Source organism: Eurosta solidaginis, chromosome 4, assembly GCF_040869045.1.
Source record: "Eurosta solidaginis isolate ZX-2024a chromosome 4, ASM4086904v1, whole genome shotgun sequence".
NCBI lineage: Eukaryota > Metazoa > Arthropoda > Insecta > Diptera > Tephritidae > Eurosta > Eurosta solidaginis.
The window spans coordinates 193,290,121-193,306,971 of NC_090322.1; the positions used below are offsets into that span (position 1 = coordinate 193,290,121).

The 16,851-nt window shown below is 40.3% G+C and overlaps 1 protein-coding gene across 5 annotated transcripts in view; it reads right to left on the bottom strand.

Moving 5' to 3' along the window:
* Rubicon (run domain Beclin-1-interacting and cysteine-rich domain-containing protein rubicon) overlaps positions 1-16,851 on the bottom strand; it is a 114,712-nt gene that overhangs the window by 25,450 nt on the left and 72,411 nt on the right. For all 5 annotated transcript variants that reach the window (XR_010953097.1, XM_067784405.1, XM_067784402.1 and 2 more), the window contains exons 4-6: positions 14,651-15,233; positions 14,502-14,581; positions 14,129-14,436 (exon numbers count right to left, since the gene is read on the bottom strand). Coding sequence is in view for 4 of the 5 variants with exons in the window: in XM_067784405.1 (XP_067640506.1) it covers positions 14,129-14,436; positions 14,502-14,581; positions 14,651-15,233 (971 nt within the window). In the remaining variant the exon portion in view is untranslated. The remainder of the gene's footprint in view (positions 1-14,128; positions 14,437-14,501; positions 14,582-14,650; positions 15,234-16,851) is intronic.

The window sequence follows — 16,851 nt, forward strand, 5'->3', positions numbered from 1 at the left end:
CGAAGGTGTCATCCGGCCGTCGAAAGCCCATACAATTCTCCAATTTGGGCAGTCCCTAAAAAGCCTAAGGCGAATGGGGACAAACAGTATCGTATGGTTATAGTCTATAAACGGTTGAACGCTGTAACTATCGCCGATACTTACCCAATTCCCGATATAAACGCTACTCTTTGCAGCCTTGGCCAAGCCAACTTCTATACTGCAATTGATTTGACTTCCGGATTTCACCAAATTCCCATGAAGGAATCGGACATCCCAAAGACAGCCTTCTCCACAATGAATGGCAAATATGAATTTCTTCGGTTGCCATTCGGGTTGAAAAATGCGCCTGCGATTTTCCAAAGGATGATAGACGATGTCCTCAAGCAGTACATCGGGAAAATTTGTTACGTCTATATCGACGACATCATCGTATTTGGCAAGGATGCAGAGGAACACCTCGTTAATGTTGAGAAGGTTTTTGCAACGCTTTGGGAGGCGAACCTTAAGGTTAATTTGGAAAAGACATGCTTCTTTGAAAAAAAAGTCGAATTTCTAGGCTATGTTATTACTCCCGATGGAGTACGCGCTGACCCAAAAAAGGTAGAAGCTATTAAAACGATTTCACCCCGGAAAATTTGAAGGATTTAAAAAGTTTCCTTGGTATGACCTCATACTATAGGAAATTCATTACGCCAAGGTCGCAAAGCCACTCACAAACCTCACTCGGGAGGAAATGCACAGGTAAAAGCGAACGCGTCCAAAAATGTAGCGATTATGCTTAACAAGGATGCCTTACAGGCCTTCTGCGAGCTGAAACAACTACTGATGTCAGCGGACGTATTAGCATTTCCAGATTTTTCCAAAGCATTTAATTTGACAACGGACGCATCAAACTACGCCATTGGCGCTGTACTATCACAAGGATCAATAGGCGACGATAAACCGATAGCTTACATATCACGGTCCCTAAACAAAGCCGAAGAAAACTACGCTACGAATGAAAAAGAGCTTCTAGCTATTGTTTGGACACTAGATAATTTGCATTCCTACCTTTATGGCGCAAAGAAAATTAGGGTTTACACTGATCAACAACCTCTGACATTCTCCTTGAGTAATCGCAATTACAATGCAAAGCTCAAGCGATGGAAAGCTCGTATAGAGGAATATAACTGCGAGTTAATCTAAAAGCCAGGTAAGACAAAGGTAGTCGCTGATGCACTCTCCCGTCTCAAGACGGAAGTGAACGTACTCACTGACTCCATAGCTGTACAACCATCGAGTACTATAGCTGACGCGGTGTCTGAAACTGACACTGCTTCAGAGGGTACCATGCACTCCGCAGAGCAGGACAGCTCTGACCTCATACCTCACGTAGAGGCACCCATAAATGTGTTTAGAAATCAAATAATTTTTAGGCGGGGGGCGAGTTGCGAGTGTACAGAAGAGGCTCATAGGGGGTACAAGAGGTACTTTGTCACAATGCCTGTATTAAGCGTCGAAGCTTTGTCACCAGTCCTCAAAAATTACCTCAACCCAAATGTTATAAATGGCATTAAAATTCCGGAAACTGACCTCCATAGTCTGCAGGCTGTATGCGTTAACAATTTCAGCAGATATAAAATTAGGATCACACAGTGCGTGGTAGAAAATGTGACAATAGCCGATAGGGTATTTGACATTATCGAGAAGGAGCACAAGCGCGCGCATCGATATGCTCGTGAGAATAGGGAACAGGTACTCGAAAAATTTTATGTCCAAACAGATTAGGGAATACATTAGCCAATGCGAAACATGTAAATTTAACAAATACGATAGGCACCCTTCTAGACCATATGAGCAACCAACTCCCATTCCTAGTTATCCGTGCGAAATCTTGCACATCGACATTTTCGAAATTGAACGACAAAAATATTTGAGTTGTATCGACAAATTTACCAAATTTGCTAAGCTCTTCCCAATCAAAAATAAGTCATCTCCTCATTTGCGAATGAACCTAACGATCGCGCTGCATTATTTTACAGTGCCACGAGCCTTGGTCATGGACAACGAACGCGGATTCTTGTCACCACTTGTATTAAATTATATCAGGTCCTTAGGGGTAGTAATATACCAAACACCAACGCAGCGAAGCGAGGCCAATGGTCAGGTAGAGAGGCTACACTCTACTTCGTCTACAGTCGAAATATACCGCTGCCTTTCCGTTGAATTTCCTAGATTAACACCTGAAGAACGCGTCGCAATAACTGTGGATAGGTATTGTAACGAATTTACATGCAAATCCTCTTATTTGCAATCCTCTGCTGAGTTCGAATCATAAACTGTTGAATAAATAACTCCAATTTGTAATAATGCAAAATGGCCTTTATTAAAGTACTTCACAATAACAAACTGTGCAACGAATAGCTTGCTTAATAACCACACTGATTGATAGTTCAATGAAACTCTACTATTCAAAATAACACTGCTATTGCTCGCTAGATATCGTCTTAATCAAACTGCTTGACAACTCAAATCAAACTGAATTCTTCTTACTCGCTTGTGCCGCTTTTATAGTTTACGCTGCATACATCTAGGCTCTTCTATTTCCAGAACTTACCAACTATATTCGTGTGTGTATAGTTCTCATATAGTTTCTACTTGTTTACAATTGTCTACTTTTTAGCGCTTCTCAGCTGTACATATGTGAGTTTGTAGTTTACAGTCTCCCGCACACACATAAGCGTATAAGTAAATTCATCTGTGTGTGACATCTCATCTCTCGCTGCCTTGTATGTAAATGTTGCACGTCGGAATGTGTACATATGTGTAGACGCAATTATTGATTCGTTTATGTAGATACATAATGATTGAATTATTGATGTGAATTCACGTCACTGCTTAGCATCGGCCTGGAGATGGCAGCACTCCTTAGTTTTGCTAATATTCGTAACACTGCCCTCCACCTAAGTCTGATCGTCCCGATCAGACAAATCTCCCGATCTAACTGCCGCTAGCATCTCCAAATGTACCACTCTTCTAATTCGTAGTTTCCCAGTGGTTTGTATGCGGTAGATGGTATCACTGATCTTCTTCACAACTTTGTACGGGCCTTTCCAACTGCACCGAAATTTGGCTGGAACACCTTTCCGCCGGTGAGGGTTGTTTAAGTGTACCAAATCTCCCTCCAAGAACCCTTCCGAATTATTGTTCTCATTGTCCCTGCGTTTGATCTTACTACTCATTATCATTAGTCGTTCCCTCGCACTCTGTTGTTTGACCAATGGACTACTTCGCAGAGCTTGCGCTTGACGGATTGGCTTGACAGTATCGTTCCGCCGTTTCCCAAGAGAAGTGCGCGATGGCTTGAAACCACCCTTGCATGCTTCCTGCAAAATTCTTGCAGTCGTTTTAGTGCGTCCATTTGGGTTTGTCAATGCCGGTGTTTTTCTCGCAGGTACTTTTGATTTCGCTTTGTTTGGCCCATTCGTTTCATCAACCTTTACCTTTGACATTCGTGGCCTTTGTCGACTTTTCTCCACCAGTACTCGATTACTGCTGAAACCTTTTTCCAAACTGAAGTTAATTGGCACATCCTGGTTCTTATAATGCATCACCCTTTTCTGCATATCGATCTTGATGTCATGGTCAACTAAGAAGTCCACTCCCAATATGACTTCATCAACGATCTCCGCCACAACGAATTTGTGTAGAACCATGACCTTCCCAATTAGGACTTCACATATTACTTCTCCCTGGACTTGGTTATATTCGCCTGTGACCGTACGCAACCTCGCTCCAGGTAATGACTTTACTCTCTTGTAGACCAAATCAGATCGAATCAAGGAATGAGATGCGCCCGTATCTACAGTCAGTACACGCTCCTTGCCATCCACATTCCCTCTGACGGTAAGACTGCTTGATTTCCTTCCAATTTGCGACACAGATATCACAGGACATTCAATAGCTGGGGCAAGTTTTCGTTCTTTACATTCGACACGCTCTTGCTCATTTCCGCCAGCTTTGCGTTTACGGCCACCCACATTGTTGGAACTATTAGGACCAAGATCGCAATGACGTGCAATGTGACCTGGGTTGCCGCACTTCAAACATTTAATAACTCCGGCATTCTTCTGTTGAGATCCCTTCAGTGCTTCCAAAATTGTGTCTACCCAATCTGGCCTTTCTACTTCCACACGGCGTGCTTTGAAAACTGGCTTACACAGAAGCGACGCTGTTTCCTGAATCAGAGCATGCGATACCGTTTCAGCAAATGTTAGTTTTGGATTCGCATATGTAGCCCGCTTCGTTTCCACATCTCGTATGCCATTTATAAAGCTCTGAATCTTTACCCTCTCGGTGTATTCCACGGGTGCGTCCGCATTTGCGAGATGAGCCAACCTTTCAACATCTGAAGCAAACTCCTGCAATGTCTCATTTGCTTTTTGGTAGCGGTTTTGCAACTCAATTTGGAATATCTGTTTCCTATGCTCGCTTCCGTAACGTCTCTCGACAGCGGCCATCAACGCTTCATAGTTGTTCCGCTCTCCTTCGGGAATCGTCTGTAGGATTTCGGCTGCTGGCCCTTTCAATGCCACGAACAGAGCTGCAACTTTATCTTCATCATTCCAGTTGTTCGCTGTCGACGTCTTCTCAAATTGGAGCTTAAATACCTGGAATGGAACAGAACCATCAAACGTTGGGGATTTTACCTTCAGAGTAGACGTTGAAGTGATTGGACGGTTCAATTGTAACTCCTGAATCCGATCTTTCAAAGCATGCATCTCGGCCTCAACTTTATTTTGTCGTTCACTAACAGCCTCCAGCTGCGATGAGAATTTTGTTTCCTGTGCCTCCAGCTTTGTTGAGATACGTTCTTCTTGTGCTTCGAGCTGTAATGTTATGCGTGCCTCTTGTTCTTTTAATTGTTCTGCAATTTGTGACGCCATGTGTGTTTTCTGTTCTTCCAATTGTGATGACATATATGTCTTCTGTTCTTCCAGTTGAGTTTCCATCTTGGATGTTATCTGTGTCGACATTTCTGAAATGCGTGCCTCCTGTGATTCCAATTGTGAAGAAATTTGTGTCGACATTTCTGAAATACGTGTATCTTGTGCTTCAATTTTCGATGTTACTGTCGACGTTTGTGCAGATATTGCAGCCAATATCACGTTCAAGTCTGTGCTGGTAACCCTTTGCGATGTTTCGTTTTTCTCTTCAATTTTTGTTGTCTCCTCGCCATCAAGATGAAAGACATACTCTTCCACATCAATTCCTTCTGCTTCCATTGCCTCTCGTAGCCGTGCCTGAAGTTCAAGTTTAACGCCGCTTGTATTCAATCCACGGCTCTCTAACTCCTTCTTTAGTTGCTGGATCTTTAATTCACTGAACTTTGCCATGTCCAAGTTGTATTCCCAATCTTCGGAATTTATTCAACAATTCCTCTTCTGACACCAATTGTAACGAATTTACATGCAAATCCTCTTATTTGCAATCCTCTGCTGAGTTCGAATCACTAAACTGTTGAATAAATAACTCCAATTTGTAATAATGCAAAATGGCCTTTATTAAAGTACTTCACAATAACAAACTGTGCAACGAATAGTTTGCTTAATAACCACACTGATTGATGAAACACACTGATGATTGAAACTCTACTATTCAAAATAACACTGCTATTGCTCGCTAGATATCGTCTTAATCAAACTGCTTGACAACTCAAATCAAACTGAATTCTTCTTACTCGCTTGTGCCGCTTTTATAGTTTACGCTGCATACATCTAGGCTCTTCTATTTCCAGAACTTACCAACTATATTCGTGTGTGTATAGTTCTCATATAGTTTCTACTTGTTTACAATTGTCTACTTTTTAGCGCTTCTCAGCTGTACATATGTGAGTTTGTAGTTTACAGTCTCCCGCACACACATAAGCGTATAAGTAAATTCATCTGTGTGTGACATCTCATCTCTCGCTGCCTTGTATGTAAATGTTGCTCGTCGGAATGTGTACATATGTGTAGACGCAATTATTGATTCGTTTATGTAGATACATAATGATTGAATTATTGATGTGAATTCACGTCACTGCTTAGCATCGGCCTGGAGATGGCAGCACTCCTTAGTTTTGCTAATATTCGTAACAGTATAATAACACGATACATTCCGTAATAAAGCGCAAACCGTCTGATGTTTTTCTGAATAGGACAGCTAGGATAAATTACCAGGATTTAGCAAACTTCAGGGAGCGCACTAACGAGGACATAAAGGCTCTTCTCCTACACGAACAGGAAAGTAGGAACTTAAGAAATAATAAAACTCGTTCGCCCGCCCCCCCCCCCCCCCCCGCAATTTTGACAGTGGCGATGAATTATTCATAGCTAATAAACAAATAAAAAGCAAGCAAAAGCCACTTTATAAGAACGAAGCTGTGGCGGAAAATAGAAATTCCACTATAACCACGCAAAGTGGGAAAAAATACTACAAATCGGATATTAAAAATATCCAACGAAAACAAAAATGTCTATAAACAGACAAAATGTCCAAGGACACATTAAAAACTTACAAAAAACATAAGAGGCGAGATTCGGCACTAAGAGGGAACTTCAAAACAAGAGCGGGCTTTTAAGTAGGACAAATCGTGCCTTAGTAGGAGGTGGCGCCATCGAACATGACAAATGGCAATGCGACCTCCAAAACGGATACACACGATCCCCCATAGCTGGTTCGAGAAATGTTGGCTCCTCTGGTCGAAATTCAGGCACTCAAAATCTCAGCAAGGCCGAAGAATTAATAATGTTGGTCAAGAGGTAGAAAACTCATGCATAGATCCTAAGCCCCGGTGGTCCGGGTACAAATTCACTTTTGTATTCGATCTGTCGTATTGGTTCAATTTCAGTTAACTCGGTGGTCCGAGCGATATCAATCGAAGTGGTTCAATTCCTCCATGAGACTATTGGCTTTAATTGACATGAGAAATCACTCGTTCGATGGGCGGGAAAATTTTCACTTAAAAAAACTTATGTTGTTCACTTTCAAAGGGGATACTCACGAGCCTTCGTCATGTCATCTGAGTTTATGCCTGCATTCCAATACAAAACAAAAAAAAAGAAAACTAAAGGAACAAAAGTTAAAGAATTATTTGAGAGAGAAACATGATCTCACAAAGAAAAGGCGCTAAAAGCCACAAAAGAAAACAAAAAAAAGAAAAACAAAGAAAAGGCGTTTAAAGCCACAAAAAGAAAAAAAAGGGGAAACATTCCTCGAAAAATACTAATACTAACAAAAAACTAAAGCTAACTAACTAACTTACAAAAAATAACAAAAAAAGAAAAAATATAAATCTAACAAAAACTAACAACTAACTTACTAAATTAATTACTGAAAACTAACTGTCAGAAAAATTCCACTTTTAACATCACTCCTGGGTCCTCGTAAAATCCTGTCAAACCCTTGCCGACCCGAACTCCACTCATTAGGTATAGCAGTAGGATTTAAAAATAGTCTACTTTATACTTGAAATGTTAATTACAATTTGAAATCTAAAATCTACCTAAATTAAAATGAAATTTGAAATTAACTTAAACTAGTACCTAAACTTTGAAATATAAATTTTTTAATAGCAATAGTTGACTATGTATTTCACTAGTTATTAGAATTATGTGTACTCCGACTCCTAGAATCTGCCTCTGTGCATCCGCACAAGCATATGTGGTATTCGATCTCGACTCGCCCGTGGTAACCGTACGTGATGGTTACGGCTGGATAATCAATGGCTACTTCAAATTAATTCATGTAATCAACCTAGCCCGTTATGAGGAAATAGCAAACTGCCTGGAAATTGAAGTCAAGAAACTGGATGAAACGAACGACCTCACAGACGTCATTTCTTTCCACTTGAGTAAAATCCAAACGCAGCTCGAGGAGTTAAAAGGCCCAAAGAACAAGAGAATCAAGCGATCAATCAACTGTATAGGATCGGCTTGGAAATGGATAGCCGGTTCCCCCGACGCTTCCGATTGGGATGAGCTCCTACGAGCCCAAGACACGCTAGTATCTAATAATAACCAACAATACAAGGTAAACTCTGAAATATTTAAGAAAACTCAGTTATTGCAGGTTGTCAACGGCATCGTAACCAACACAAATGACATCATTGGCCAGAATCATCTCATAAAACTTTCACAAGAAATCCTTCAGAAAGTCATGATCCTGAAGGACGATATGAACGAACTGGTGCAGGGCTGCCAGATGGCTAAGGCAGGTATTGTCAACAGCAACCTACTAGACAAAGAAGAGATCAATGGACTTATAAGCGAAGTAGATGTCCTTCCATACAGCAATGTGATCGAAGCAATAGAATTCAGCGAACCTTCAATCTACACCAACGGCACGATGCTACTTTACGTTGTGTCCATGCCAAAGGTGGCCCAAACGAGATTTAACCATCTGATCACCAGAGCAATAAAAGAGCAGTAAAAGACGGACATCGCATAGACCTGAAGTACAGCACAGTCTTAATCAACAAAGAGCAAACGTATGGTATCAAGGATAGCTGCACCCACCTTACAAGCGCAATGGTATGCAAGCAAAAAGCGCTGGACTTACTTCGAGAGGACGACTGTCTGCCACGTCTGCTCATAGGTGGTAAAACTAGTTGTCGGTACATCAATTGCAATGACTCGACGATCGAGGTGATCAAGGAAGACACGATTCTCTTAGACAATTTCAATAACACCGTGTGGTCAGGTGATGCTCCCAATCACTTGAGCGGCTCTTACATCCTTCAACTGGACGATGAAACGATCCGCATTGGTGACAGAACCTACTGGAGTATGAGTAGTTCAGGAGTTCAAATACTCCCCCCTGTGCTATCTACTATTGCAAATAAAAGCCTTGCAGTTAACCTCAATCTTGTACACGAGATGACAATCGGCAATGTTAAGCTCTTGAGGTACCTGAGGGACAAAACAAATTGGTTCACGGCGTCGGAAACTTTGGGGCTACTTCTGCTCCTACTCATGATTTGGATAATTTGGAGGAAATTAACAACGGGTCCAAAATTCCCAGAATTGCGACTATCCATTAGAAGACAACATAAAGAGGACACTTGTTCAAATCCTAATCTGCGGGACGCAGATCTTTAAAGGGGGAAGAGTTAACACGCGCCAGTTGCCCTTATCGCAACATTCCCACGTATGGCCAGTACACGCGCGCCGAGTCAGCAAATTATATTTCTCACAACATACGGCTGCGCATGGCAACCTAACACCTTAATTCAAGGGCATGGTTAGTGACGGCAACTAACACCTGCAAATTATGGTTCTCACTACATACCGCCGCGCATGGCAACCTAATACCTTAATTAAAGGCCATGGTTAGTGACGGCAATTAACACTCATGCTACGGAACTACTCCAGACGCACAGTCAGCTAAATGCTATTACACATGATTGTGAAATGAACACATACAGCACCTATGGGAAGAAACCGACTTCAACATTCTCACACAGCGGGCTGTCATCAAGTTACGCAAGAGGCGCGTCGCGGCTTGTTGATTGGCTATATATGGGAGCAGTTGCGGCAGACCCGGCAGTCGAGTTCGGGACGGTTTAGTGTTAACAGTAAATTAATCTTAATTGTAATTGCGAATTAATTGAATTAAAATATACTTGTAAAAGACTATTTGAACTTGTGTTGTTTAGTGTTGTTGGTTGGGCGAGTTGGCCCAACAAATTAATTTTTTTACAAAACAAGGACTATAGTCCTTTAACTTGGATTATTTCAGCAAATAGCCAGAGGTATACCCAATCCCAAATCAAGAAGCGGAAACAGTAGCAGAAGTGTTTATAAACAATTGGGTTGCAAGGTATGGTGTACCAATTGAGTTGCATTCTGACCAAGGCAGGAATTTCGAATCAGCTGTGTTCCAGGAAATGTGTAAATCATTGGGCATTCGAAAAACACGGACAACTGCTTTGCATCCTCAGTCCGATGGTATGGTGGAACGATTCAATAGAACATTGGAGCAGCACTTAAGAAAAGTAGTGGACAAGTTCCATAAAGAGTGGGATACCCGCATACCATTATTCTTGATGGCTTACCGATCAGCAGTGCATGAGACAACGGGCAATGACCTTCTACTGCCAGCTGATTTGAAGTTTGGGATAGATGCCGATGCGGAAAGAAATGTCAAGAAATCCACTGGTGTTTTGGAAGAAGAGCTGAGAGAAATACACGATCTGATAAGGCAACGAACAAAGATTATGAGTGAAAAGATGAAAGACAGATACGATAAAGCAATTAATTCGGAAGGTTTTCAGGAAGGAGATTTGGTGCTGCTATACAACCCACAACGGAAAAAAGGTTTGTCGCCGAAATTGCAGTGTAACTGGGAAGGCCCATACAAAGTTATAAAACGGATAAACGATGTAGTTTACCACATACAAACCATTGGTAAACCACGAACCAAAATGAAAGTGGTTCATCTGGAAAGGCTGGCGGCGTTTAGATCAGGAAAATTGTCTGATCGGGACGATCAGACTTAGGTGGAGGGCAGTGTGACGAATATTAGTGACACTAAGTGATACTCACATCACTTATTTGATACTATGCAAATAAAGCCACAACAACAATAAAACAAGCAGTCACTTGTATTTGCATAAACGAATCAATCATTATGTCTACACATATGTACGTATACGCAGCGGAGAGAAAACGCACAAACATGTATATATCTGAGATACTCCCAAAAGTATGCAATAATTTGTGCAAGTATCACTCACAAACACACGCGCATATGAGAGGCTGTAGGCGTGCTTCTGTAGTTATAGCTGATAAATAACTAGTAAATTCTAGAATAGAACCACCTAGAAATATGTCAACGAGGAAACCAAATACTATAAAAGCAGCAACAGTTGAGGCACGAAAGTTAGTTTGATTTAAGACGCTATCTGGCGAGCAATAGTAGTGTTATTCTGAAGTACTTTAATAAAGGCCATTTTGCATTATTGAATAGTGGAGTTATTTATTCAACAGCTTATTGATTCGAACGTTAGCAGAAGGTTGCAAATAAGGGGAATTGCAGTAAATTCGTTACAATATGTTTGCCGATTTCTTCCAATCCAACTACTCTAATACATGTGATTCGGTGCCTTCGGATTATGCAACATGTTTTATGGCGTCTAGAAAAACTAAAGGTTTCCTGTTCTGGCGAGCCATCAATTGTGCTTAAAACATGTGCTCAATACTTTAATAGACCTCTGGCTTCTATGTTAAACGACTCTCTGATGCAAGGGATGTTTCCCAAGCAGTGGAAGGAGCCCTCTTTAATTCCTCTCTTTAAAAATGATAGCAGAAATTATAGGAGGATTGCCAAACTACGTGTTGCATCATCGGCGATTGACTTAGCACAACGCAGTTTTTTTAAGGGTAAATCAACTGTAACTAATTTGCTTGAGCTAACAACCCTTGTATACCCCACAGCTTTAAGGCATCAGTGAAATGATGTTATATACACAGGTTTCAGTAAGGCATACTCTTGTACAAACTTTCGTCGATTTAGTCTTGTTTGTATGGAGAAAGCATACCGTTATATTTGAAAATTGTTGGTCTCATTTTGCTGATGTTACTTCTGGTGTTCCACAAAGTAGCCACCTAGGTTCAGTGTTTTCCTACTTTTCAATAATAGCCTTCGAAGCCTTTTGAAGTACAGCAAGCCGTTGATGTATGAGGTTGGTGTCAAACTTATTATGCCTATCAGCTCAACAGAGAGTAGAGCACTTCTTCAGCCAGATCTTAGCAGCCCAGTAGAACGATGTCTTGTGAACATCATGCGCTTTTGAGCTCTGAAGTCGTTTTCATATAGCTTTGACTGATAAACGAGTTTTTCCCCTTCAACTTCCTTTCTCTTGTAACCATATTAGGAAATATGTTTGTAAACTTAATGGTGTGTTCAATTTTACTTAAGATTTTTATGAATTAATGAGCTTAACACCGATAAATTATAATTGTTATTCAATTATTCATTTTTGGTTTTATTGGGAAAAACTGAAAAGAAGGAAATATTTACTGGCATATTGCGATGGCACCATTTCGAAAACCGCCACGTCATCATCGTCAGGCAATTTCGTAATGTTTTTATTTATTTCCACAGTTTTCACCGGGAATCGAACCGCGATCGAACTGCTGAAATCACAATCGCCTAACCATTGGGCTATTGTGTTGTATTTGCTTTCTTGGCTTATTTCAGATTTACTCCATTTTTACGCTCTCGCACAATTTGAGACATTCTGTCTCATCATAATTTCTACTAGGCGTGCTTTTTATACTCAGCTGAGCAGAGCTCACAGAGTATACTAATTTTGTTCGCATAACGGTACCATGTAACGGCATAACTAATCGAGATAGATATAGACTTCTATATATCAAAATGATCTGGGCGAAAAATAAAATTCATTTAGCCTTGTCCATCTGTCCGTCCGTCCGTCCGTCCATAAACACGATAACTTGAGTGAATTATGAGGTATCTTGATGAAATTTGGTATGTACCTTCCTGGGCACTCATCACAGATCGCCATTTAAAATGAACGAAATCGGACTATAACCACGCCCACTTTTTCGATATCGAAAATTTCGAAAAACCGAAAAACTGCAATAATTCATTACCAAGGACGGATAAAGCGATGAAACTTGGTAGGTGGATTGACTTTATGACGCAGAATAGAAAATTAGTAAAATCTTGGACAATGGGCGTGGCACCGCCCTTTTAAAAAAAATATATTTTTAAGTCAAATTTAAACAAAAAATTGAATATCCCTACATAAGTAAATTATGTCAACATTCAACTCCAGTAATGATATGGTGCAACAAAATACAAAAATAAAAGAAAATTTCAAAATGGGCGTGGCTCCGCCCTTTTTCATTTAATTTGTCTAGAATACTTTTAATGCCATAAGTCGAACAAAAAGGTAATGGCATAGCTTCTATGACGATAACTGTTTTCTGTGAAAATGGGCGAAATCGGTTGAAGCCACGCCCAGTTTTTATACACAGTCGACCGCCTGTCCTTCCGCTCGGCCGTTAACACTATAAATTGACCAAAAATCGATATATCTTTACGAAATCCGACTATGACCACGCCCACTTTTTCGATATCGAAAATTTCGATAAATGAAAAAAATGCCAAAATTCTATACCAAATACGAAAAAAGGGATGAAACATGGTGATTGGATTGGTTTTTTGACGCAATATATAACTTTAGAAAAAACTTTGTAAAATGGGTGTGACATCTACCATATTAAGTAGAAGAAAATGAAAAAGTTCTGCAGGGCGAAATCCAAAGCCCTTGGAATCATGACAGGAATGGTATTACATATATAAATAAATTAGCGATACCCGACAGATGATGTTCTGGGTCACCCTGGTCCGATATCTCGAAAACGCCTTCACATATACAACTAAGGTTCACTCCCTTTTAAAATACTCATTAACACCTTTCATTTGATACCCATATCGTACAAACACATTATAGAGTCCCCCCTGGTCCACCTTTATGGCGATATCTCGAAAAGGGGTTCACATAAAGAACTGAGGCCCACTCCCTTTTAAAATACTCATTAACACCTTTCACTTGATACCCATATCGTACAAACTCATTATAGAGTCACCCCTGGTCCACCTTTATGATATTCCATTTGATACCAATGTCATACAAACACATTCCAGGGTTACCCTAGGTTCATTTTCCTACATGTGATTTTCTCTTATTTTGTCTCCAAAGCTCTCACCTGAGTATCTAATGTTCGGTTACACCCGAACTTAGCCTTCCTTACTTGTTGTTATTGGTATTGTACCACTCCTCTTCACTGCAGTAGAATGAATAACAATTATCATTTATAGGTGTTAAGCTCCTTAATTCTTAAAAACATATTATGAAATATCATGTTGATATTATTGTTAAGCCAGCTTACCGCTGTAAAATGTTGGTAAACATTTTAGTTGAATTTCGCTACAGAACTATACGAAAACGACCACAGAGCCAATCCATTGGATTGAAGCTATAATAACCTGTGCACAAGAAAAGCCGATGTTTTTGATGGCCCTATCGACAATTGTTGACCAAAATAATGCAGTGAACATGTTATAGTACTTGATTATTTACCAATTGTATTACCTGGCTGTGGGATGATTCGTGAAAATTATTTGTTGCCGTGGTGGCGCCCAGTAACGAGTGCCCCTTGTTAACGGCCGTATAACATTTTCGTCTGGATTAGATGTAGACCTATAATCAGGAATTGGTAAGAGTTGTTGTGGTGTATCCTCCTCTGAAACGAGCCATTTTAAATCTGATACCTTTGGCAAATGTTTATCGTCAAATTTCGAAATAAGGGAGAGACCAACTACTTCAGCGGAAAGCGAATCCAAAATACTTTCATCCACTTCCGCATAAGGAATATGTTCACTGGATTCATCGCGAGATCGCTATAAATTTTATGGAATTTTTTTTTTTCTTGATAGCATTGTTCGTTCGTTAAAAAGTTACATACCTCTATTTCTAGTTTTGGCCTACTCTTATTGTATCGTAAATCATTAGTGGCTAAGCAATCTGTCGCAGTTGTTACTTTGGCTGTTGGAAGACATGTTAAAAGTCAGCTAAATAAGACATTTAATAACCGTTTAATTGCAATAAAATTACTTTTTCTCCTCCGCAATTTTGTTTCTGGATCAGTGCTCTTGTCCCATTTAATATGCTCTATTGCTGATATTATCGCTTCGGATACCAAAAAGTGAGCATTCTCCTTTTCCAAATCTGTATTATTTCGAGACATTTGGGAAGTTTGTAAAAAATCTGTCAAACTTTGCTGATACTTTGGTAATGTTTTACAAACTCGGCTACATTTTGCACCTTCGTTTTCTTTCGTTACTGACTTTGTGGATTCATTACTGGCAGGCGTTTTATAATCAAGCGTGCTTATGCCGTCTTCGAAGAGAGTTTGAGAATTTCGTGGACGAAACTTTTTTCCATATACAGGCATAAAAGAATCAAAAACACCACCTCCACTTGCACTATTAATAGAATACCCAGTATTTTGAAATAGATTACAAGGAAAAACAGCAGCAGCAGCAGAAGCAACAGAAGAAGCATTTTGTTCGGCATCAATGCCATTACCACTATAACAACTACTACTTTGATTGGCTAAAGACCAATGAGTATACTTTGGTGGAGTGCTGAAGAGATTACACAAAAAACTACCAATGGGGCTAGAATTTTTCGGTTTCTAAAAAAAAAAAAGAGATATTTTTATTAATACTGTGGCGAATATAATCACTATGCTGTTAGTAAATAATCAGAACACAACGAAGTGATATCTCACACACACACATGCAGTCAACTGCCGAAGTAGTTACTCACACATATACACGCATATGGCTATAAGAAAAGCATAAACTACAAATATACATGTAAATAGCTGGTAACAAAGCATGAGATACAATTGTTCTCGAAAAGATTTTCGCGAAATGACTAGACCTTAGGAGAAACGGGTGAACGAGAAAACCGAGAGTATGAAAGCAGCGCAAGCTGGGGAATCAGTCATCAGTTTAATTTAAACACGCTATTAGTTGTGAAGTATAAGTGTTATTGTGAAGTACTCCCAAAGTAGTCTAATAAAGACCATTTTGCATTACTGAATATTGGAGTTATTTATTCGACAGTTCAGCGATTCGATCGTTGGTAGAAGGTGTAAAATAATCAGGAATCCACAGAATTCGTTATAATGCAAATGAGAAAGGCTAAGTATGGTTAAGAAGAACATAATATACCCAGCTACACATTTTTCCATGAAATATTTTTTGTTAGAAGACTTTCTGGGGCTGGCGATTTTTTGATTCCTAGCGAATAAGTACTTTTCTATGCAAAAGAGCTTAACCATGCCCATTACCGTGTGGTTGTTGTTGTTGTGTTAACAGTGCTTCCCCCATTCAATGGGCACGACCAGGGATATTGCATATTAATTACAGGTCCCTGGCAAAAGCTTTTACCGATTCTGTGTGGATTTGGCTTAGGGCCTGCTTATGCTTGTCTGGATCACACGGCTGTGTTGGCAGGTGCCGGATCTCGTCATAGTACTTATGGATATGTTCCCTTAACCCCCGTTGGGGCGTGGCTAGATCAAGCAGTTGTTTGCTGGGATGTCCTGGGTTATGAAAATTTAGCAAAAACTGCCTGTTCAGCATTTCGTTGTGCTCTTTGGCCTCACTATGTATATGGTGTTCGGGGATCAGGAGACATCCGGTGCAGTTCTGATAGCAGCTTTCTGACAGGCCTGCAGCCTTTTCCAGTATGTGTTTTTAAGACCAGGCGACCAAACTGGTGAAACGTAGCTCATGAGCGGCCGGCCAAATGCTATGTACGTGGTAAGAAACGTTTCTTTATCTTTTTCCCAGGTGCTGCCAGCAAGCGACTTAAGGATTTTGTTGCGGCTTTGTATTTTAGATACAACTAGCCTTTACCCGCGGCCCCGTCCGCAAGGAAAATTTTAAATATATGGGCTATTCGCGTTAGCCTGCTTATTATCTGTTTATAATTTTGTTTTCTGTCTAATGCATTTTATTTTTGTAATTGAGTAAAAAAAAGAACTAAATGAGCTGATAACCTGATAGGATCCCAAATGATCCAGAAAAAGCTACGAAATGACCCCAACGCTATCGCGGACGGATCCCGAAAACCATCCAGAAATGCCCCGAAAGGGTCTCCAAAAGTTCCCCGAATAGTCCCAAAAAACCCCGAAATGAGAGCGACACGATTCTAGACGTATCCAGAGAACCACACAGAAATGATCCCTGAAGGTGTTCCAAAATGATCCCGAAAAGGTTCCGAAATGACCCTGACGGGCT